The 25,971-nt window shown below is 37.1% G+C and overlaps 1 protein-coding gene across 1 annotated transcript; it reads right to left on the reverse strand.

Annotated features, from left to right (window-relative positions):
- Nucleotides 1-216: 216 nt before the first annotated feature.
- LOC115927359 (ankyrin repeat domain-containing protein 50-like) lies at nucleotides 217-21,334 on the reverse strand. Its single transcript, XM_030993154.1, has 7 exons — nucleotides 21,018-21,334; nucleotides 20,543-20,624; nucleotides 19,666-20,143; nucleotides 4,502-4,791; nucleotides 1,869-2,019; nucleotides 1,052-1,088; nucleotides 217-496 (listed from the first exon to the last, which is right to left on the reverse strand). Exons 1-7 carry the CDS (start codon nucleotides 21,332-21,334, stop codon nucleotides 217-219), a joined length of 1,635 nt encoding a protein of 544 aa, XP_030849014.1.
- Between the last annotated feature and the right edge of the window lie 4,637 nt (nucleotides 21,335-25,971).

The following is a 25,971-nucleotide window of genomic DNA, read 5'->3' on the forward strand; positions in this document are numbered from 1 at the left end:
ATAACCACCACAATCATCACGAACACATTAACATATTTCAAATAAAAATATGAATTAAAACTCTGTTTTAGCTGCACATAGAGTATTACAACTCCAACGGCGGTCAGTATTATACTGGTAGGGGAAGAAGAAGAAGAAAGAAATCTCACAATTTCTTCTGCAGCAAACAAATGAGCAGGCACCTTCACTGTCAACAAAACAGTGTAATTAGATGTTCTACTTTTGCTCTTGTTTATACTTGGATTTAAGACCACCAGCCTTAGACTCAACAAGAACCTGGTCTAGGTCTCTCAGGGTCCTATGGGATTCTGTCTTCCACAGCTGCAGAAGGTGCATGTATGTATCTGGATAGTCATTTATCTTCTGCGTTAGGATACCTTGTGCAATACTTGGTTTGATCCCCAGAGTAAGGTGCAGAGCAGAGAAATGAGCCGGAAGGAGTTCCTGTGAGATTCTTAGCAAATGCATATCTGTTACTTCTGTTGAGTCGGTAGGCCTGAGATTAAAGGAGAGACAACGATTTAGTTTGTGATTTCAACACTAATATGTAGGCCTACAGCTGGTTATGGCAAAAAGTTTTTCAATGATAATAGTTAATTCATTAGACAAATTTAACTGTGGTCAATTTACAGCCTGTCTAAAGGTGACGAAAGTGTTATATAAGCTCTACATGTAGAGCATAGTTATGTGACAAACAATATATAGGCTACTATAATTTATATACTGTCATAATATCATAAACAAACCAACGCATTTTCTCATGAGGCTCCTTTCAAACTGTTCAAACCAATCAAATTAGTGATTATCTACAAGACTGTCACTTAGTTAAATGACAATGAAATGGAGAAGAAAACACCAGTGCGCAAATAAATTGCCCGAGCCAAGAAAATTCCACTCTGTGAAAACCAAAGTCGCACAACAGACCCAACTTAAAATCAGAGAAAGTGGTCAAAAATAAAGTACAGAAAAGGTCAGCAGATTTACGCCCAGGACAAGATCAGCAGCGGAATAGAACATTTTGAAATAAAATAAAATAAAAAAATAGACCTACTTTTGAGTTCCTTTTGCCCTTGGTGTCACGTGGTCCCCTATAGTAAGAAATGAAGAAGAAAAAAACGAAACACTGTTCCACGTTGGTGTTTCCTTTTTCCTAAATATATTTGTATATCAAATACTGAATTCCATTGTTATTTCCAACTGTAATATTTGCCTGACATATTTTCTTGGGACGATTTTATAATTTGTTAACATTTTACAATTTCTTGTATTTGTTTCCGAAACCTAATTCCTGTCGTTTAAACGTTTGAACAGCTGATGAGATTAACATGTATACTACTAAATGTTGCTTGTAAGTGTCGGCTTGCATGGTGATGTAGATATACAGTAGATTTGCGGGAGCACCATGTGAGAGAGAGAGAGAGAGTGTTGAGGAGTCCTGAAAAGGACTCTGACTCAGTAATCTTTCTTGGGGGTGTGGTAGTCCTCAAAAGGACTGTTTGTTATCTTTCTTAGCATATAGTTCTAAAGAGAACTATAGCGCTTGGAGAGGATGAATGGCTCGACGTTTCGAACAGGTTGACTATCATTCATCCTCTCCAAGCGCTATATTTCCCTTTAGAACTATATGCTACGAAAGATAACAAACAGTCCTTTTGAGGACTACCACACCCCCAAGAAAGATTACTGAGTCAGAGTCCTTTTCAGGACTCCTCAACACTCTCTCTCTCTCACATGGTGCTCCCGCAAATCTACTGTATACTAAATGTTGTTGTTCTTCTTCCTCCTTCTCCTTCTTCTTTTCTCCGTTATGAAGCTGAAAGCTAAGCTAGGGGCCTACATGTATATGTTTTCAAGCGATGAACACTTACCTGACAGATTCATCGGACAAATAATTTCTATCTTTGCGCTTTGTTCCAAGATGAACTGAACGAAGACTTTAGATTGGTCAGCGGCTGAAGTGTTAACGACGAACCGTACATTGACCTCAAGTGATTTATGAAACAGAGTTTCCTGTTGTTTCTGTTAAGAAAGACATAGGATAACATTTTTAGATACACATTAAATGTATACCCGTCATGCCCATGAATTAGATAGTATTACCTAAACGATTTGCGTGATTAAAGATGATCTCTTCCTCTACAGATAGGCTACAGTAATGGTGTTACATGTGTCTCTATTAGACCCCGTAGGTATCATCCTATAACAAATAAATTGTTTCTTATCATGCCACAGGGCTAATCCCCGTTGTGCCAAGCCCCAAATCCCCCCGTGCCAGGTTGTTTTGGAGATTATCTGATTCAAGTGATGGTTCTATGAATAGCGCATACGAAACACACAGCACAGTCCAATAAGCATGCACAATAACCGTTATTACGAATGCGTGCTATGCGTGCTAGCACGCACATGGCAGTTAATCAGTGGTTAGCCCGCATGTACAAAGCCCTATAACGGTAGCGTGCACGCAGCCTCATGGAATGCTATGAGTTAAAATGTTTGAGTAATCCAACGCACACCCACGTCTGCTGGCAACCAAATACGCAGACACACTATCGTCGAGCCATGGTAAATAAACAGTATTATTATTAGTATTATTCAATTGATACGCAATATCAAATTAATACACATTTGGTAAGAAATGTTGCATATATTTGCCAGGATAGATAAACATTCATATTCAGGTAATATAATCGAGTAACTTTAATTGTAATGTAAACTTTTCATTCAACTGTTACGGCGAGAAAAATTGCTTGTATACCTACTTATTTTCCCTCTCTAGTATATACCTCCGTCACAGTATTGAGAGAGATAGGTGTGACACGCGCACAAGTTCGCGATCAAATGTTAATTCATGGAGTTCCAAATAAGTTCCCTTCTATATAGAGAGATTTTATGTTGGAGGGATTTAGTTGGAGCCCTGTCACTTGGTTATTTTTTCGCGTGCCACAACTATGTTTCTCAATACGCTATGGGCCGATCATACAGACCGACAACACACCTACCAAACAAATACATTGCTCTGAATAGCCAACAAATCAATCAGTGAATTTTGAATTAGTTTCTCTTTGTAACTAAAGCATTCTATTAACTTGCCTTGGTGTATATGTCCGTGTCGTCTACCTGACAGGTTACTTTAAGATCGCCAGAACGCCATGCCACAAAATATTCTTCTCCCTTTATCGGTGTCACGTATCCTGGTTCGGGCTGATTTTGTTATGATATAAAAAGAATATGCATGTACAATGAAAAGAAAGTAGCCCAAACTTATACATAATATACAGTTTACACTTTACATAAGCAAGAAAATTACATGGCATTAAATTGAAACCAAAATAAAAACAACAACATTAAGAATGGAAGAAGGAGAACGTTTATTTACACTTCATTTTCATTTTAAGTTTCACCTTAATATTTGTATTTGAGGCCGTCATCCTAGTCAATCATCGCTTATGATTGCGATCTCCTGCACTTTTTCAACAGATAGTTTGGATAACACTTAAACTTTATAATAATATGTTCTAGAAATATTAGGTTTCGTTACTATATGAACATAAGTAAACAAAACGTTTTGACATGAAATTTGTATTCTTTTTTAATTGTGTATTATACGTTTATATGTTCTTTATTATTCAGTTATTACATTTGGAAAAGAGCAGAAATAAAATAAAATAAAATAAAATAAACAAGAAGACAGAGAAACCCCCCCCCTGGCGCTCAAGGGGGGCGGGGGTCGATTTTTCAAATTGTCCAGCCCCCCCCCCCAAAAAAAAAAAAATAAAAAATAAAAAAATAAAATAAAAATAAAAATAAAAATAAATAAATAAATAAATAAATAAAAAAATAAAAAATAAAAAAAAATAAATTTAAAAAAAATATTAAAAAAAAAGAAAAAAAAAAAGAAAAGAAAAAGGTACTCACTAGCCATTACGTTGGAATAGCTTTAAAAGATAATACATCCAACATATAGATGTTATTATAGTGTCGGTTTAGAGGGTCGGAGCATCCATTCATATTAAAACTCTATCGTTGCATTTGGGGTCAAACCCTAAATTGAACCGACAATTTTGAGAAGTTGGACTCTGTTTATGTTAATGAAGCACGCTTAAACTTATCACTCGATGTTGCTATGGGTGATTACATGCGTCCGAACAGAGACTTGCAAGTAACAAGTAACTTAATAATACTCCTTGTTAATTTAATGCTTTTTGTGTTTTTCCTAACTTAACAATAACATGTGGTTTTGTCAAATGTAACATGTTTACATATAAAACGATTCTCAAGAAACATAAATCAGGACAATTCAACTTTCACATACTTAAGAAATAAGAGAAACTTGGTGAGGTTATGAATAATTTAGTTGTTAACTGTAAATATTCTTACATCCTTTTCGATGGTAAGTCCCAATAGATGCAGAATCCGGACTTGTGAAAATTGCTGAATGGGGCATCGTCACTTTTACTGGATATTTAAACTTTGCATTAGACGATGACGCCTTAAGACCAACACAAATGATTGCTTGGTCCTCTGTTAACAAGTCTGCCAGTTCAGCTGGAACTTCAGGTACTGCCTGGATGTCATCAACGCCCCAAATCTCACTTGGATGAAACTGGACTTCAATGCCATACTTCTCGATGCGAATCGAGCCTGGTTGCTGATCGGATGCCTCCATGGAATCACGAATAACATCTTCTACGACCTGTCCAGAAGATGAAGAGTCTAAGTTAAGCTGTTTGAGTTTTGAGGTCTGCACGTTTGCTTCGTTATCCACCTGTTTTTCGACACCCCTGGCTGGATCTACAAAGAAACAACCAAATCAGGTGTTATATAGCACATAATATACAGCAGAAACGCCAATTTATTCATCTCATCTGTTCACTCACTGTAAACAAATGTGCACAGGAGCGGCGGCAGAGCGTTTTTCAAAGTGGGAAGGGGAGGGGTCAACAAAAAAGGGGCCCTTTCTGGAAAAAAAGTGGCACCTACAAAGGGAAATCTAAAAGCGATAATGTACCACTTTTATAAATTCTTATATACCCCTTCTTTGTGATTACATTATCAGGAATGCTTTCAATATTTGTTTCTCTTTCTACAGACTACATGGTCCAAGATACTGCTTAATCATCATATTTTGCAGTTGGGTGTGATGAAAAGAGGGCATACAAAGGAAAAGAAACACTTGTCAAAATATAAGGGACACTTTTCAGACTTGAAAAGAGGCAATTATAAGAGGTGAAGGGACATTTACCAAAGATGGTAAGAGGCACTTCTTGTACCTGAAAAGGGGCACTCACCTGAGATGAATAGGGGAAATGTTTACAAAGTAAAATGGGAACTTGTCGAATGAAAGGGGCACTTTTCCGATTTTTATAGAGGCATTTATTAAAGATGTGAGGAGGGCATTCATGGGAAGTGGAAGGGGCTCTTATAAAAAGATAATTTGTCATTTATCAAAAGGAAAAATGGCGTTTATTAGAAAAAAAGAAGGTGTCAATTTTCGATATGAAAGGGGACACTTATCAGAGTTAGAAAGGGGCATTCATCAGATGCACAAGGGCACTTTAAGAAGGAGAAGGGGGCACTTATTACAAACGAAAAGGTCACTTGTTATAGTAAAAGGAAACCTCTCAGATTTGATTATCGGCAATTGTCATTGGAGAAGGGGGCACTAATAACAATATTGAATGGGCACCTTTAAGAAATAGATAGGGGCACTTATCTGAAGTAAATGGGGGCACTTTTCCTATGTAAAAAGAAGCACTTTTAAAAGGATAACTTGAAAAATCCCCCCCCCCCGCCGCCTCTGAATGTGCATTTTCATAGATGGCCTATGATGGTGACTAGCGGAGTCGAGCTTAATAATTTCCAAACAAAACGAAGACGGTTGGCTCGGCTATTTTGTAGCATTACAAAATTAAACTTTAGAGGCTAATTCAAAATTAAAGCACAAATTTGGAAAAACGATAAAAAGCACATTCTTCGTAAACAGCGAATGTGGATATAGAGCCCTCATCGTTAGGTCAGTGTGCACAAAACGCATGGGGAAAGTTAAGCTGCTGTTGATATATATTTCATGAAAAATAATGATGCCGATATACATGGATTTCTTCAAATGTTTGCTATATGAAAGGAACCTTATGAGACAATTCATTAATAGATTATTATCATGATAAAGCCAAGAATTTATCTTTTTGAAAACATATATCAACAGGTTGATTTTACCCATGTCTTTTGTACACACTGCCTTACACTTATGACTGATAAAATGAACAAGTAACTTATATATATGTGAATGCCCAATTGCCCAATTCAGTAAATATGTAACGTGTATAGTACGTCAAGGTAACACATTACAATATAATGAATACATGAAATATCGTAATAGCCCTACGGACCCTGGGATCGTAATTTTCAAAGTTTATGTACTTTCTGAAGCACATTGTATAGCATACAATGTTTTGTATGGTCTGTGGTCCCGCATGCAGTCCCTCCTTCACTCTACCTCTCTCTTTTATCTGTATGAAGCTGACATGTTCATATTTCGAAATGTATTTCTCATCTGCTCTAGCTGTCCATGGATTTCGACGGGTTTCATTAGTTGCAATATAATACATTAATCATTAAAAAATAACGGCTTATATAGGCCTATGATATTCTTTAAAGTAATGTTTAAGACCACAAATGCCTTCAAAGTACATGGTTATTGCACTAACATTCTTATTTATGACATTTCTAGTGCCCTTTTAGAACCTAAAATTGCTCTGAAGGAAATTTTAGACCACACAATGTGTAACTTTAAATTGAATACGATCAATTCAGCTCCACTTTCAAAATAATATCGTGACCGTTAATTGATCATTATCAATCATAACAATACACGGACCGGCTGGTTGTGCGTATTATAACCAGCACGAAAAGGCCAACAAAAAGTGGATATTGGCATTGGCTGGAATAAAGCGTACTATGCGCTATCTCGTTTTTCATGGCTGTGACTAAATAACCGAATTATTTGTGGGGCACCGCAAATATTAGAAGTGGTTATATGTTTGAATATTCCAGCTGTCTCTGAATCCATTTTTATCAAACAAAGATGATTTGTTATTTAAATTGTATATATTTTTTAATTTGTCACTTAGTTTTTCATTATCTCACCTAAACATTATTTTGTGAAGCGCCCTCTGCATCAAAACTGAACTATCCCTTTTACAAAGAAGGTTGGTATTTGACTTTAATCTATCAGTGACTTATAGTCATCTCCCCTTAAATCTCCAATATCAACATTTGATTATGTATTTTCTCAACAGAATATTGATGATAATTAATTTGAAATTGGGAATGGTAGATAAATTTACAGTTGTACCAGGGGCGGCGATCCCGGGGGACGGGAGGGGGAGGGCACGTCCGCCCTCATTTATTTTAGGGGGATCGTCCCCCTCTCGGAAAGTTTGAAAAAGCTCTCCCCAAAAATGTATAGCAAATAATAACTAAAGACTGCAACATTCTTTTAAGCTGTGGAGGGCCCAAGAGTGCAGCGATTTATATCCCGTTCCTTCCGAAATTGTTTAGCCTGATAGCCACCTCACAAACGAGATTAAAAATCGAAAACTCGACTCCTTCGCTGCTGTACCGTGCGACTGTTCAGCGCGCGGCGCAATGCGTGTGCGTTCGACCGAGCTAAAGCCTGGCCAGTCGCTTCGACGAGCAGGAACTTAGCGCATGCGTAGATCATTTGGCAATCTGCCGTGCTCCAACCTCTAAGTTCTTTCAGCTCTTCCGTACGGTAGGGTTTTGTTCTTCTTTATCTTTTCTTCCTCTTCTACCTCCTTATTTTGTTCTTCTTCTTTCTCCTCCGCGTCTTTTCTTTGTTTTTCCTTCTCACTCTTATTCCTCCTCCTTCTTCTTCTTCTTCTTCTTCTTCTTCTTCCTATTCTTCTTATTTATCTCTTTTTATTTTGATACTCGATTTTGTGAGAAAATACACAGTTTATACAAAGTAAAATATTACAATGTAAATTTCTGTTGCATCAAATTGAATTGACTGTTATAATTTACGTCGGACATTATACTGTAGCGAAATATATAAACAAGATCAAATGAAACTCAAGAAGAATCCAGAACGGGGGAGGGGTGGGGGGGGGGTGGGGGTGAAAGGAGATCCAAAATAGCATACTAATACTATATAACGATGCGCCCAACTTTCTCTCTCTCTCTCTTTCTCTCTGTCTTGTCTGTCTGTCTCTCTGTCTCTCTCTCCCTCTCTCACACTCTCTAAAAAAACGTTCATTATACTTCATCTCTCTCATACTGTTTTCTGTTCCGCGATTTCCGAAAGCACGTTTCGACATATAAATAAGAATTGTTAATCATATAACGCATAGCCAGATTTTACCCTATCTAAAATATTGATGCAAATATATTACAATCATGGAAATATAAAGGAATAAACAAGAGGATGTGATTAAATAAAATGTCACAGACAAAAAGATGATAGGGGAAATGTTTGCTTCTCTCTCTCGTGATCGCTCGCTCTCTCAACGCCAGTTTCCGTCTTTCTTTCTCGTACTGCTTTCTGTTCCGCTATTTGTTTTTATACCGAAATTGTTCTTTCTGATTTTGAGAAAAATTATTATACAATATTTTTAAAATGAAGAAGAAAAAAACGGAACTAACGGCTGATATCGAAATGAGAAGAATATTACAGTACAATAATTAAAAAAGTAAGAGTTTGGATATAAAAACATCTCTTTTGCATACAATTAATATGAAACAATCTTTTTTTTGACAGAACTAATATACGTCGGACGAAGGAAATAACTCCTTGGTCGGACATTATACCTTAGCGAAAAGATATTTTGTTTAAAGAACTAAAGAAAAATTCGGAACGGGTGGGGGGGGGGGGGATTGATCAGAGAGACAACTAGCATAATAATAAATACAGTACAGACTACGTCCAACTTTCTATCTTCCTCTCTCTCTCTCTCTCTCTCTCTCTCTTTCTATATGTCAATGTTGTTCCGCCATTTGCTTGTATGCCGGCATCATTCCTTCTTTGAGATAAATTATGATAACATATACATGATGATGATGAAAGCATATATCTTAAATACTAGGGAACAAAAATAGAGAACGAGCGGCTGATAATGTCAAAATGAATATTACTGTACACAAATTATAGAAAGTAAAAGTTTTGATTGTTAATGTAAATCTCTGTTGCATCAAAATAAAATGAAACGTTCATTATATCGACGGAAATAATATACATCGGACATAATACTTTACCACAAAACGGTCATCTAGAAGTAGGTGGATAACATTATAAAAGAAAGAATAGAAAGAATGAAACTTTCTCTTCAGTAAAAAAAACAGAAGAATAATGGAGAGGGAGACAAGGAAAAGTACACAATAAATAAATATAAACAAGATAGGATTCTAGAGTGGAAGATGATATAGGGGAAACGAAATAGTTCGTAAGTATTACCTGGAGAGCAAAATAATTATTCTGTTTTATTTACTAATGTAAAGCGCTTTAAACATGTTTTATGTAAAGGCGCTATATAATATCAATATGTATGAATATATTTGCAAATTTTGACAATAATATAGTGTGTAAGTATGTATTGACAAAGTACATACAAATAAAAATGACGCAGAAATGCAAGTATTTGGGACCTTTATAGAATATGTGAAAAGAGCTATATCTTTGTCTTTGGTCCATGATCCCACAGCTTAGTGACGTAAGAGGAACAAAGAACGTTGACGAATGTAAAGGTTGTTGTCAGGGTTATGAACAATAGAAGAGCGGAAGTAAGGTAAGGGTATAATTGAATGGAAATGAACTGGCTTACAGCATTGATGATCCTACACGTATAACCCTGTTTTTTTGTGTGTGTGTTTTTGGGGGAGTGGGGTCTTGTTGTTTTTGCAATCATTCAAAGATAATAAAGGAATGAACAAGAATATGTGATATGCTAAAATGTAAGAGACAAAAAGATGATGATGAGAAATGATTGTTTCTCTCTCTTTATGTGTCTCTCTCCCTCTCTCTTTCCTCTCTCTCTCTCCCCATATCTCCCTCTCTCTCTGACTCTGTCTATCTGCCAATGTTGTTCCGCCATTTGCTTGTATGCCGGCACCATTCCTTCTTTCCTTGAGATAAATTATTATAACATAATCCTGATGATGTACACATATACCTTATATTTTGTATAGAGGGAACGAAATAGAAAAGGAGCGGCTGGTAATGTCGAAATGAGAAGAATATTACTGTACAATAATTATACAAAGTTACCCTTTTGAATGTAAATATCTGTTGCATCAAATTGATATTTAAAAAAAAAGAAGTTTATTATGCTATATTGACGGTACTATTATACGTCGGACATTGTACTTCTAAAAATAAAGGAAAACAAATCGGAGCTGGAGGGGGGGGGGGGGATGATCGGAGAAACAAATATCATAAAAATGTATGCAGTAAAGACTACGTCCAACTTTCTCTCTCTCCCGCCCCCCCCCCTCCCCTCTCTCAATCTCTCTCTCTCTCTCCCGCTCTCTGTCTGTCTGTCTGTCTGTCTATCTGTCAATGTCGTTTTCCATCTTCATCTTTCATATTGTTTTCTATTCCTCCATTTGCTTGTAGACCGGCAGCATTCCTTCCATGTGATTGATTATTGTAACATATCCATGTCCATGATGATGTACTCATTATACCTTATATTTATTATGGGAAACGAAATAGAAAACGAGCAGCTGATAATGTCAAAATGAGAAGAATATTGCTGAATAATAATTATACAAAGTAAAACTTTTGAATGTAAATCTCTGATGCATCAAACTGATATAAACATTTAGTATGCTATATTGACGGTACTATTATCCGTCGGACATTATGCTCTAGCCAAAAGATATAAACAAACAAAAAAGAGAAAAACTAAAGAAAAATTCTGACGTGGGGGGGGGGGGGGGAGGGGGGGGGGGTTAGTCGGTGAGAAAAATATCATAATAAATACAGAACAGACTACGTCCAACTTTCTATCTATACTGCACCCGCCCACCCCCCACCCTTCTCTCTCTCTATCTCCCTCTCACTGTCTCTCTCTCTCTCTCTCTCTCTCTTTGTATGTCGTTTTCCATCTTCATCTTTCATAATGTTGTCTACTATTCCGCCATTTACTTGCATGCCGACATCATCCCTTCCTTGAGATTAATTATTATAACATATCCCTGATGTTATACGTCAGACATTATACTTTAGCGAAAAGATATAATCAAACAACAAAGAGACGAACACAAAAGAAACAAAATCGGAGCTTGGGGGGGGGGGGGGTGAGATCGGAGATAAATTTCTATCTCCCCCCTCTTTCTCAAATAATGTATATCTCCTCTAAACATATACCTCTCCCCCCTCTCACATATACGCTATATACGCTATAGAGAATGAGCGGCTGATAAAGTCGAAATGAGAAGAATATTAATGTCCAATACTTATAAAAAGTAGAACTTTTGAATGTAAATCTCTGTTGCATCAAACTGCTATACAAAAATGTTTATTATGCTATATTGACGTTACTATTATACGTCGGACATCATACTTTAGCCAAAAATATAAACAAACAAAAACAGAGACAAACTAAATAATAAATCTGAGCTTTGAGGGGGGGGGTGGGGTCGGTGATAAAATATCATAATAATAAATCCAAAATACACCTGATCAAGACTCATTTTCGGAGACTAAATCGAGTACAACCTCGCGATCTTGCTTTAGACTTATAATACTGCTTGTTGTTGTTGACAATAGAGAGCTGACCTTAGGATTTTCCTTTCATGTGCAGTGAAGAGCATTGTTCCGCGCGTGCCGCGTGCCGTTATATGCTTTGGTTATAAGCTTTGCGCTGCTCCCAATTGAAATACCAGCAGTATTGGTATTCTGTGCATGGAAGGTCTCAGCGAAAGTCAATATCTCTGGGACAGACATCGCGGAGCTGCAATACGCTGCTGTACGAATTTCATGTGAGAGAAAACTTGACATGCTTATGAAAAAGTACAATTATAATGAATAATATTAAAGTAAACAAAACAGGAGTAATGGATAATGATAGCATATACTTTGGATAAAACCTCAAATCCACTAGTGTAGTGAATTAATGGCAGGGAAAGGCTATTTTAGGCTTATAAAGACGTCATTTACCTGCCTATTATGGGAATCTGGTATACCAGGTTCCCGTCTGTGAGTGGGCTCCACGGGAGCCTGGTATACCAGGTTCCCGGAAGAAACGGGATATAAATGCAAAAATCTTCTCGCTCGGTCGCTACGATCCTCGCAAATATCCTTAAACATGTACAAGTTAATATTGTAGGAAATCTGTATTCCGTTGGTATTACCGTGATACCAACGGAAAACAGATTTCCGCTCGCATATTGTCCCCCCGGTCATGAAAATAAATCGCCGCCCCTGTACAGTACATTACCCGGGACGTACGACATACCAAACTTTAATTAATATAAAGTCAAAATGGGTTGAGTTTCTTGCAGACAGTTTTGATTATACATGACTTGGGAACGTCTGGCGAGCTCAAGGAGAAGGCTATAGCGCTGCCTGGATAATGAATACTGTGAAAATCAGGCTTTCTGACATGTCTATTCAGGAATGGATGCAGCTACCTGGTCAAATCATATTTGCACGAACTAAAGGATATTTAAGAATAAGTTTATGAAATGTACCTGCAGATATTATGTCAGAAGGAAGCAATAACTTTCAGTAAATTTAGATGTAAAACACATAGATTACCTGTTAATAAAACAGATTTGATGCAAATGTAGTAGTACATGAGTTGCAATGCCCACTTTGTACATCAACCGATATTGGTGATGAATTTCAGTATATTTGTATATGTCCATTCTTTCAAAATGAGAGAAAAATGTATATACTAAATAACTTGTGTGGTAGTAGCTCTAGACCAAGCGCGTTGCACATGGATAAGGTTTTTAATACAGTTCATGCTTGCCAGCTAAAAAAATTAGCAACATTTGTAAGGATAATTATGTCACATTTTTTCAAAAGAGCCAAGAGTAGATGGTAATACTGTAAATGATAGCTCACAAGTAAGCAATGTTGTGAGGCAAACTTGTAGCAGGAGGAGGGTCAACTGCCCAGTTCGCCTTGATTCGTAAATATATTTATCAGGTGGGCTGTATATAATACAGATCACCTTATGTTTTCGTAAGAGCTTTTCTTGTTAGCACGATAACTTGAAAATGGCTCAATCAAATGCCTTGAAATTTGGCACACATATGTATAGGCATGAGGAAAGAGCACAATAAGGTTTTCAACCTTGACCTTGACTGATAACGTCATCTGGGCGCCATTTTGTGAAAATCAAAATATGATCATATCTTCATAACGGAAAGACATTTCTCATTCATATTTACCAGGATCAAGGTCAATATCAGTCCGGTCAATTTCCAGTCAAAAAATGCGCGCGTACGCCATTATTAGCAATAGCATTTCATAAAGAATCTCGCGCACGCGCATGCGTTCGCGTTTTCGTCTGTCACGGCCGAACGCAAAATAATTCCTCCTAGATTTTTTTTGACACAGCATTCCTCATGTTCTCCCGAACAATTTGATACCATGTTTATCTCTTTATGACCATTAATAAGGGAATGAGCGTCCGTTCAAGATAAATCTCCGTGCGCGCGAGCTCATGTAATACATAGCATATATGGGCAACAACATGCCTATATAAAACCCGTATCACTCTTTGAAATGGACGGGAACCCTCACATTTTTTTCATATTCGGATAGAGTATGAGTCGGAGATGTGATTTCATGTCTCATGTGGCCATTAAGTATATCGTGTCATCATCATATTGACCTTGGAACTCAAAATACGAATTTGCATATTATGACGTCAGCATATTTATGGAAAATTGATTGTATCCCTGTAAATATTGATCGATTCTCTTCTTAATGTTGTTATCTTGTAGTTGAGGCAATTGCCTACAAGATCACTACACATTATTTTTAATTTTGATGACGTCATCATAGTAAAAATTGCGATTAAAGGTAACTTGACAGATTTTCTTAATTTGCGTGTTAAGCCTATGGGAGGTGCCAATTTCGTTCAAATCATGGATCTACATGACATTAATCTTTGAGCACTATCTAGCTCATTTGTGCTCTATGTTCTCCCAAATTTGGGTATGTTATGGCTGAGACGATAGGCTATAAAAGTTGAGCTTTTAGTTTTTTGAACAGGTGGTGGGATCATGTCTAAATGTTCATATGAATGTTAAATTCGCAAATTCTGTAGAACATTGCTGGAATTATGCATATGTCACGTAACTATGTCCTATTTGTGAAATTTAAACGTTAGCAGTTTCCTATTGAGTGACTCAACGACTCTTTTTCCTCTGGTAATAAAATACATAAAATGAGCTTAAATGGTCCACATCAATAACCCACTTCCTGTAATGGCCCAAAATAAACATAGGTAAAACATGACGGGTAGAGCATTTCATGGAAGAAGATGAAATTGTGAAAATGCATTCTCTGTTATGTCAATTAGGGTCAAAGGTGTAACTGCTTATTGTATGAGGTCAGTGGTCATATATTGTCTCAATCTATCTTCCATAGATCCATAATGGTCAATATACTACACAGTTGAAACTTTTCATATGGATTAGAATTAGAATTAGAATTTTATTGACTCTTTGACCCCCTCTCGGGGTATGAGAGTACAAACAAACATAAAAGTATAAATAACAATGCATGACTTATGAATACAATTCACATACATTATACATAGATAATGACACAAATATAAAAACGATAATAGGTATATAGTGTATGAAAGTACAAACATGAACAATAAACCAACTAGTAAACACAAATTATATATACATGTACATGTACATTTACAATGAATGTAGATAGTGACAAACTGACAATAATAAAAGGATAACTATAATGCAGTCTATTTACAAGCTAAATAGTAAACAAAGTAGGCTGTTTCACTATCCTACCGCTACGAGTACGTGTAGGTTCAGCTCTAATTGTACTTCTTGAAATGCTTGAACTATCTTCTTTCTCTGTTTTTTGATTAAATTTCAACATAATAAGGCGGGTAAATCTCGCTAAATTCTTAAACTGAGAAGTGCTTCTAGTTAAAAAAAGTTCTTCCATGTGCATAGCACTTGGGAGCTTAGACTTACAACACTTTTTTGATAAATATAAACATCTCTCTCTTTGAAAAAAACGGACAAACAAAAATATAGTGAAATTCATCTCCTATATCAGTGGACAGGCAGAGTGTGCACTGCATATCACAATGTGGTAGACCTTAATAGGAAGAGCATTTTAGAACATAATATAAAATCGTGAAAATACATTCTACATTATTTTAAACATTAGCATACGTATCACCTAAACCGTCAAAGTGACAATTTCAAGTTATTATTCCCATTTATTATTCTACCAATCCATATCTCTAAACTGCTGGCGAACAGAGCAACAAGACCAAGCTCTGTAATTATTAGAATCTCTGTCCAGTAGTGCCGTGTTTGTGCCATCGAACGGGATCGACCAAATCAATTGATTCATAATACAAATATATATAGACCTATATATATATATATATATATAATATATTTTCCCGTAAAATGAGAGTAATTTTAATAGTTTCATACTTTTGATGAAATGTAATATTAATTGTTATTCTATAATTGTTTTAAATGGGGGCACGCTACATAAGTCCTATCTCGCACCATGGGGCAACGTGTCTGACACTGCCGTTTGTAGCAACTTCTCCCAAGATCAAGATTTAATCTTGATCTAAGGAGACACGAACGATTCTGCCATTAATTCTTTCGCAGGATATCTCAAGAATAAATAAAGCCATTATCATGAAACTTTCAATGATGAGTGATATTAGTATAACTTAGAATTGTATTACTTTTTAGTAACTCAAGATCATCGTGACGTCATCCAGGCGCTATTTTGTGGAAATCAACTTTTAATCATATCTTTATAACGAGTCATCAAAACTGAACCATATTAAAAACACATGAACTTCAAATCAAGGTTCGACATAACATCTCATCAAAATCCGCGCTTGTCTATATTTTAAAATGCTCAAAATCACTTTTTAATCAAAACAGAGTATATGTTCTAGGCCATTTAAAGCATTTCGAAAATAATGCACGCGCGTTTTTGCGTGTAACGCCATTACACAACATAGAAACGCTATTTTTTTTTCTTTCATGATATTTCATAACGGAATGAGCGTCCGTTTAAGATAAATGGCCGTGCGCACGAGCACATGTTATACATAGCATATATGGGCAAAACATGCTTACACAAAATCCATCATAGCTCTTTGGGATGCACCTAGACCCCACATTGTTCTTTTATTTTAATAGAGTATGAGTCGGAGATATGATTTCATGTCTCATTTGACCATTACAAATATCATGACGTCGTCATAATGGCCATAATTCCCGTCTTTCGCGAGCAATATCTACGTCGTTTTAGCTTCATTTACGCTGAACTTCGAGTATGTTGTAGCTGAGACAAAAAGCTCAAATGTACCCTTTATTTTGTCACAATTTTTTATTGGATCAGCCCACCTATACTTGTTCCAAACAAGTATTACAAATCTAGTCAGGTGGGCTGTATAACGTACAGACCACCTTATAATTTCGTTAGAATTGCCTTTATTTATTTATTTATTAAATATTTTTCTTATTTCTAACCACTTTTTTGTTAGCAAGATAACTTGAAAATGGCTCGATCAAATGCCTTGAAATTTGGCACACATATGTATAGGCATATGTACAAAGCACAATAACGTTTTCAACATTGACCTTCACTGATGACGTCATCTAGGCACCATTTTGTAAAAATCAACTCATGATCATATCTTCATAACCAAAAGCTATTTCTCATTCATATTTATCATGATCGAGGTCAATATCCGTCCGGTCAATTTCAGGTCAAATAACGCGCACGTGCGCGTACGTCCGCGCGTCAATGCGCGCGCAAAATTGTAAAATGCTCAAAATCGTCTCAAAATCATTTTGCGTACGTTTTAGGCCATTCTAAGCATTTTATAAAAAATCGCGCACGCGCGCATGCGCGCGCGTTTTCGCGCGTAAAACTATTACACAACATAGAATCGCCATTTTTTTTCTTTCATAATATTGCACATATTTTTACAAACAAATTGATACCATGTTTACTATTAATAACGGAATGATCCCCCGTTTAACATAAATTTCCGTGCGCGCGAGCTCTTGTAATACATATCATAAATGGGCAAAAAGATGCCTATACAAAATCCATTGTAGCTCTTTAGGATGCAAGGTGACCCGAATTTTTTTCTTCTTATTGTGATAGAATATGAATTGGAGATATGATTTCAAGTCTCATTTGACCCTTACTTTTCTCATGACGTCATCATAATGGCCTCCGAACTCATAATTTCAATTTGCATATTATGATGTCAGTATATTTTTCAAAAATTGATTGCATCTCTGTAAATATTGATCGATTTTCTTCCAAATTTCGATATGTTCTAGCTGAGACAATTCGTTACAAATGTAGTTAACAACATTTTTCATTTTTGACAAAGGAATCATGGCGTATTTTTGCGATTAAAGGAGGCATGTCAATTTTTCACTTTTTGCGTGTATTTTCTATGGGACATGACTTTTTCTCAAAACTGGATTCTACATTCCCGTCTTTCGCGAGCAATATCTCCGTCGTTTTAGCTTCGTTTAAGCTGAACTTTGAGTATGATGTAGCTGAGACAAAGAGCTATCTCAAATGTACCCTTCATTTTGTCTAAAATTTTAGTTGGACCAGCCCACCTATACTTGTTCCAAACAAGTATTACAAATCTAGTTTATTTTTCTTATTTCGACCCACTTTTTTGTTAGCACGATAACTTTGAAATGGTTTAATCAAATGCTTTGAAATTTGGCATACATATGTATAGGCATATAGAAAAATCAAAATAAGGTTTTCAACCTTGACCTTGACTGATGACGTCATCTAGGCGCCATTTTGTGAAAAATAACTCATGATCATATCTTCATAACCAAAATTCATTTCTCATTCATATTTATCATGATCAAGGTCAATATCCGTCCGGTCAATTTTCGGTCAAAAAACCCGCGCGTGCGCGTACGTCCACGCGTCAGTGCGCGCGCAAAATTTTATAATGCTCAAAATCGTCTCAAATTTTTTTTGCATACGTTTTAGGTCATTTTAAGCATTTTATAAAAAATCGCGCGTACGAGCATGCGCGCGCGTTTTCGCGCGTAACACCATTACACAACATAGAATCGCCATTTTTTTTTCTTTCATGATATTTCTCATATTTTTTCAAACAATTTGATACCATGTTTATCTCTTTATGATCATTAATAACAAGATGAGCGTCCATTCAAGATAAATGTCCGTACGCGCGAGCTTTTTTAATACATAGCATATATGGGCAAAAACAGGCCTATGCAAAATCCATTATAGCTCTTTGGAATGCACCGGGACCCTCAATTTTGTTTCATATTTAAATAGAGTATGAGTCGGCGATATGATTTCATGTCTCATTTGGCCATTAAGTGTATCGTGACATCATCATAATGGCCTTCGAACTAAAACTACGAATTTGTATATTATGACGTCAGCATATTTATGAAAAATTGATTGTATCTCTGTATATATTGATCGATTTTCTTCAAAATTTCGCTATGTTGTAGCTAAGATAATTCTCTACAAGTTTAATAAAAACCATTTTTCATTTTGATGACGTCATTAGAGTGAAAATTTCGATTAAAGGCCTCATGTAAAAAATGACATAATTTGCATGTTATGCCTATAGAAGGTGATTTTAATTCACGTTATGAATCTACATGATATTGTCTTTTAAGAATTTGTAAGCAGTATGTCGCTTATTTTTGCTCTATTTTGTCTCAAATGTTAGTTGACCAGCCCACCTATACTTGTTCCAAACAAGTATTATATGTCTAGTTTGTTCATATTATCACAATCATTATTCTTAGTATCAAATGTTTGTTATTGTTCATATTATCATATGTTTGTCTTTGTTCATATTATCATATGTTTATCATTGTTCATATTATCACATGTTTATCATTGTTATACTATTGCTATATTAATACTATGTTGGAAATATGTTTGTACTCAAATACCCCGAGAGGGGGTCGATAGAGTCAGTAAAAAATACAATCAATCTTACAAACTGGACTTACCTTTATTAATTAACTGCGCATGAAGAGGTGTGCGCCTCCTTTCAATATCAGCCCTATTTGGATCTGCTTCTCGGTCAGTGAGAAACTGTACCACATCCTGGTGACCATTGTATGATGCAACTTGGAGAGGTGTGCTGCCATCATTACCAGCCGTATTTAGATCTGCTCCTTGGCCAACGAGAAACTGTACAACGTCGAGGTGACCATTGAATGATGCCGCGTGGAAAGGTGTACGCCCTTCAAAACCAGCCCTATTTAGTTCTGCTCCTTGGCCAATGAGACCCTGTGCAACCTCGAGATGACCTTTGAGTGATGCCACTTCCAGAGGTGTGCTGCCATCTTTACCAGCCGTATTTAGATCTGCTCCTTGGCCAATTAGAAACTGTACAACATCCAGGTGACCATTGAATGATGCCGCTTGGAGAGGTGTGTGACCACCAATACCAGCCATATTTAGATCTGCTCCTTTGGCAATGAGAAACTGTACAACATCGAGCTGACCTTTGAGTGATGCTACTTCTAGAGGTGTGCTGCCATCTCGACCAACCTTATTTACATCTGCTCCTTGACCAATAACAAATTGTATAACATTGAGGTGACCCTTGAATGATGCCGCTTGGAGAGGTGTGCGCCCACCAATACCAGCACTATTTAGATCTGCTCCTCGGCCAATGAGAAATTGTACAACATCGAGATGACCTTTGAGTGATGCCGCTTCTAGAGGTGTGCTGCCATCGTTACCAGCCCTATTTAAATCTGCTTGTTGGCCAATGAGAAACTGTACAACATCGACGTGACCTTTCATTGATGCCACTTCTAGAGGTGTGCTGCCATCTCGACCAAGCTTATTCAGATCTGCTCCTTGGCCAATAAGAAACTGTACAACATCAAGGTGACCATTGAATGATGCCGCTTGGAGAGGTGTGCGCCCACCAATACCAGCTTTATTTAGATCTGCTCCTTGGCCAATGAGAAATTGTACAACATCGAGGTGACCTTTGAGTGAAGATGCTTCTAGAAGTGTGCTGCCATCATTAACAGACATATTTAGATCTGCTTTTTTGCCAATAAGAAACTGTACAACATCAAGGTGACCATTGAATGATGCCGCGACGAGTGGTGTCCTGCCATCTTTATCCGCCCATTTTAAATCTGCTCCTTGGTCAGTTAGAAACTGTACAACACCAAGGTGACCATTGAGTGATGCCGCGAAGAGAGGTGTCCTGCCATCTTTATCCGCCTTTTTTAAATCTGCTCCTTGGCCAATGAGAAACTGTACAACATCGAGGTGACCATTGAGTGATGCCACTTCTAGAGGTGTGCTGCCATCTCGACCAACTCTATTCAGATCTGCCCCTTGGCTAATGAGAAAACTGTACAACATCGAGATGACCATTGAATGATGCCCTATTGAGAGGTGTCAAGCCATCTTTATAAGCACTATTTAGATCTGCTCCTTGGCCAATGAGAAACTGTACAACATCGAGGTGACCATTGAATGATGCCCCATGGAGAGGTGTCAAGACATCTTTATCAACACTATTTAGATCTGATCCGTGGCCGATGAGAAACTGTACAACATCGAGGTGACCTTTGAGTGATGCCGCTTGGAGAGGTGTGCGCCCACCAATACCAGCCCAATTTATATCTGCTCCGTGGCTAATGAGAAACTGTACAACATCGAGGTGGCCTTCGAGTGATGCCGCTTGGAGAGGTGTGCGCCCACCAATACGAGCCCGATTTAGATCTGTTTTTTGCCAATGAGAAACTGTACAACATCAAGATGACCATTGAATGATGCCGCGAAGAGAGGTGTCCTGCCATCTTGATCCGCCTTTTTAAGATCTGCTCCTTGGCTAATGAGAAACTTTACAATATCGAGGTGACCATTGAATGATGCTGCATAGAGAGGTGTCAAGCCAAATTTATCCACACTATTTAGATCTGCTCCGTGGCCAATGAGAACCTGTACCTTCTCAAGGTGGCCATCGGATGCTGCTGCATGGAGAGGTGTCAACTCATCATTTTCAGCCCTAGAAAGATCTGCTCTTTGAATTTTGTCCCCATCCATGATAATAATTCAACTAATCTGAGTGTCTGCCTGTAATATCTAGATTATTATAACTGAAGTATAGGCTATTTGATGAGCCAACTAGAACAGCCGAAGACATACAGTTATGAAGAAGCTTTGTCTCAATTTGTTTTTTAATTGTCGCCCAAGATAAATAAATAGACTATATCGTGCCGCTTATTATCTGCTCCGAGTATAACGGTTGACAATGGTGTGATGCGCCTACAGACTTTGTTTAGACCCCGTTATTATTCTTGCCCTGAAAGGTGATCACTTCTTCTCGTTATATATTCTATTATTTTTTTCTTTTCAGCTGCATCGGTACGTTCCATTTCCGAATAAACATGACGGTCTTCCAACACGTCCTCAATGTAGCCAAATCTCGAATGTGTATAGGCGGCCTCTAGGCCTACAGACATGGCAATGTTGTTATTCCGAAATAAAAAGACCCAGCGCGATCCCATATGATATGACGTTTAGTACAGGCTACAATAGACGCAGCTCTAATCACAGTCGCTGTATTATGATCCGAACGCACTCAACCGTAATCCAACTGTGAATTATGCTAGCTGTTTCCTCACAACCATATATTGTAGACAGGGGCGTAAATCCGTACCGAGGAGTGGGTGATGATCGGCGATAGCCATCACATACTAGCAAGAGCACACGCCCACACTAATTTACGCATGCGCGCGCGATCGCTCACGCACAAACACACAACACACACACACACACACGCACGCACACACACAGGCACAAACGAACAAACAACAAACACACACATACCCAAACACATGTACATAAATTTATACGTGCATACATACATGCACGCACATGCCAAATTTGACAATCATAAAGTAAAAGAATCGGACATATTTCGAAATACTGATAGCTGCAAACTGTAGTGTTTTATTATAATGAACTCCGAAACAAGTAGTAACATAAAGATTGTGTATTTGGTCAGGAAGATGCGAACTCTTTATTTTGAGTCCCATCACTTAGAAAATTATGTATAATGGTCAGTGGCGTCGCTAGATCTTTTTTAGTGGTGGTGTAGAGGCCAAAGATTACCGACAAAACGAGCCCCCAATTACCGACAAATTTAAATGTCCCAATATTTACAAATTTAACCCTATATACCCGGGGCCGAAGGCTAAATTGTTTTTCCTACGGGCTATCTATAGTACTTGCGTATGCGCAAATGGTCATTTTCCTCGACGACATATATATACGAATTATTTCGTCAACTTAGTCAGCATCGTAGCTATATTTGTAATGCAGGCGCGGTGCTCGGATCTCATTTTAGGGAGGGGCGGTAGTGAGCAGGCGAATCACTCAAAGAGCGTGCGAAGACGTTTCCTTAAATTATTAGAGAAAGTAGACGATTTGTTAAACCGTGCTCGACTCATAATCTTTGTCTGAATTCGGTTTACCCCTCACGCGCAAAGCGCGGAAGTTTTGACGCTTCATTAAATTATTAGAGAAAGCAGACGATTCGTTGTACCGTTTTCGACTCTTAATAAGCCCTATTTGTCTGAATTCAGTTTCCCCCTCTCGCGCGAAGCGCGTAAGCCTTGACGTTTCCTTAAATTGTTAGAGAAAGCAGACGATTCGATGTACCGTTTTCGACTCTTAATAAGTCCTATTTATCTTAATTCAGTTTCCCCCTCTTGCGCGAAGAGCGGAAGCCTTGACGTTTCCTTAAATTAATAGAGAAAGCAGACGATTGGGTGACTGTTTTCGACTCTTAATCCTTGTCTGAATTCAGTTTCCCCCTTCCCGCGCGAAGCGCGAAAAGCTTAGACGTTTGATTTAATTATTATCGAAAGAAGACGATTCGTTGCACCGTTTTCGACTCTTATTAAGCCCTATTTATCTGAATTCAAATTAATTCATTCATAGACCTACACAAACATCACATGCATTGCAGCCCTTAAATATCACCTCCTTGTCCCTAGAGTTTTAGGTGTGAACAAATGACAACCACACACACACACACTCCGGGGTCGGAGGGACCTTTTGCGCGTTCCTAAAATCTCCAGGAAAGCGGTATTTTTTCGCGCGACAAAATCCGGCCCGAGAATTGTAAAAAAAGGGGTGTATTTGACTTTTCACCTGGAGATTTCTTTAAAAAAGGGGTGGTTTTTTTTTCTCTCTCTTTTTGGACTCCTGAGAAATGTAAACAGGGGGTTATAAAATATCTTGAATATCATAGAAAATTGATCAAATCCCGGGATCAAATTCCTGAAATTCCTGCTAGCTTTGAATGCTCATTCAGGATTATTTCATTTTGAAAAGTAAAAACATTGGCCCCCAGTCCCCCTCGATCAACTAGAGCTCACCTGAAATTGGAGGAGGGGTGGTACATTTAGCAGTGTTCTGGATTTTTTTTTTTTTTTTTTTTTTTTTTTTTTTTGGGGGGGGGGGGGGGGGTCTCCAAGGGAGGAAAAGCAAGCGAAAAGCCGGCGAAAGGGGGATTCAGAAATGTTGGCAGTCCTGAGATAGGGGGTGGGGGGTGCTTTCAAAGGGGGAAACGAGCATACGCGTACCCTAAATAACACTGAGTGGGGGGAGGGGCTGGGGGAGCCGGGCATCTACTGTTAAAACAACAAATTATTCCATTCTGGACTATTTCTTCATTTCTGGACTGTAAAAAAATACAGAAAATGCTATGAAATCCTTGTTTATTTGATCTTTTATTAACCATCAAGTTACAAATCTCTGTTATTAATTGGTAGAAATAAAGGTAAATGTTCCTTTTTATTTCCTATTTGCAAGAACAAAATAAAAATTCATCTCAACCTCTCTACATGACCATGCATTCACTCTCTTTCCTTGTACCTCATCTTAAAACACAAAGCAATTAAAACAAACCAGAAAAATTGTATTCATACAGGGATGCATTTTATTTTTATTTTATTGTTTAAATCACCAATTGACAGGTAACATATTTACAAATGTCATATTCATTCCTTATCAAAATAATAATGAATAAAAAAGATAATTGACAGGTAACATATTTACAAATGTCATATTCATTCCTTATTAAAATAATAATGAATAAAAAAGATATTACCATTCTACAGGGCACTAAATGGTATAAGCGTTATACCAATCTACAGGGCACTAAATGGTATAAGCGTTATACCAACCTACAGGGCACTAAATGGTATAAGCGTTATACCAATCTACAGGGCACTAAATGGTATAAGCGTTATACCAATCTACAGGGCACTAAATGGTATAAGCGTTATACCAACCTACAGGGCACTAAATGGTATAAGCGTTATACCAATCTACAGGGCACTAAATGGTATAAGCGTTATACCAACCTACAGGGCACTAAATGGTATAAGCGTTATACCAACCTACAGGGCACTAAATGGTATAAGCGTTATACCAATCTAAAGACCACTAAATGGTATAAGCGTTATACCAACGTACAGGGGCGTACACAGGATTTTTTTTAAGATGGGGTTTTAAAATCTGAAAATAGCGCCAAAAATTTTGCAACGACTCAAAATATTTTAAATCATTTTTTTATAAAAATTGACATTTTTTTAAAATTCTAAGTTTTTTTTCTTCCCAAAAATAGGATTAAAAAAAAAAAAAAAAAAAAAAAAAAAAAAAAAATTTGATGCATGATATAAAACAAATATACCCCTCAGCAAATTGTACTATCAGAGTCGCCTCTTGCGCATAGTTTTAACCAGAACCTATCAAGACAGTGTACATTTGTATACTACAGAGCACTAAATGGTATAAGCGTTATACCAATCTACAGAGCACTAAATGGTATAAGCGTTATACCAATCTAAAGACCACTAAATGGTATAAGCGTTATACCAATCTAAAGACCACTAAATGATATAAACGTTATACCAATCTACAGAGCACTAAATGGTATAAGTGTTATACCAACCTACAGGGCACTAAATGGTATAAGCGTTATACCAACCTACAGGGCACTAAATGGTATAAGCGTTATACCACTTACAGGGCACTAAATGGTGTAAGCGTTATACCAACCTACAGGGCACTAAATGGTATAAGCATTATACCAACCTACAGCGCACTAAATGGTATAAGCGTTATGTTAACCAACATGCTTTCAGATATCATGTAGAATTCTTGATACAGTAACAAAATTATAAATTCAACCAGTATATATATATCCAGTATATAGTTAAAAAAATCATTGTTTTAAAGCCAAAGTGATATTGATCTACAAAGGACACTATACAGCATAATCAGATTATTATTGAGATTTTAAGCAATTTAGCCTTGTTTTGGCCTGTGATAACACTCATAGATGCTTCAATCATATACTTTTTAACCAAATCCATGACCCCATGATAACACGTTGTATTATCTTTAAAAGCAACCTGTAAACTGACATCACTGATTTTCGCTAATGTTTTTCTTTCTGTAGAAATATACATTCCAAGTATCTTCAAAAAAGCTACATCCCACGTGCAAAACTTTTGGAGATAAATTAATACTCATACAGGAAAAATGTTGTTTTAAATTAACAGTTGACAAGGAATATCCTCTGTCTCTGCTCTAATACATACTAGATAAAAACTTGAGCCAAACAAAATATTTCAGAGCAGTTGCAAGGCGAACAAATTATCACA

The sequence above is a fragment of the Strongylocentrotus purpuratus genome, unplaced genomic scaffold (assembly GCF_000002235.5).
Source record: "Strongylocentrotus purpuratus isolate Spur 01 unplaced genomic scaffold, Spur_5.0 spur5_scaffold_20, whole genome shotgun sequence".
Taxonomy (NCBI): Eukaryota; Metazoa; Echinodermata; class Echinoidea; order Camarodonta; family Strongylocentrotidae; genus Strongylocentrotus; species Strongylocentrotus purpuratus.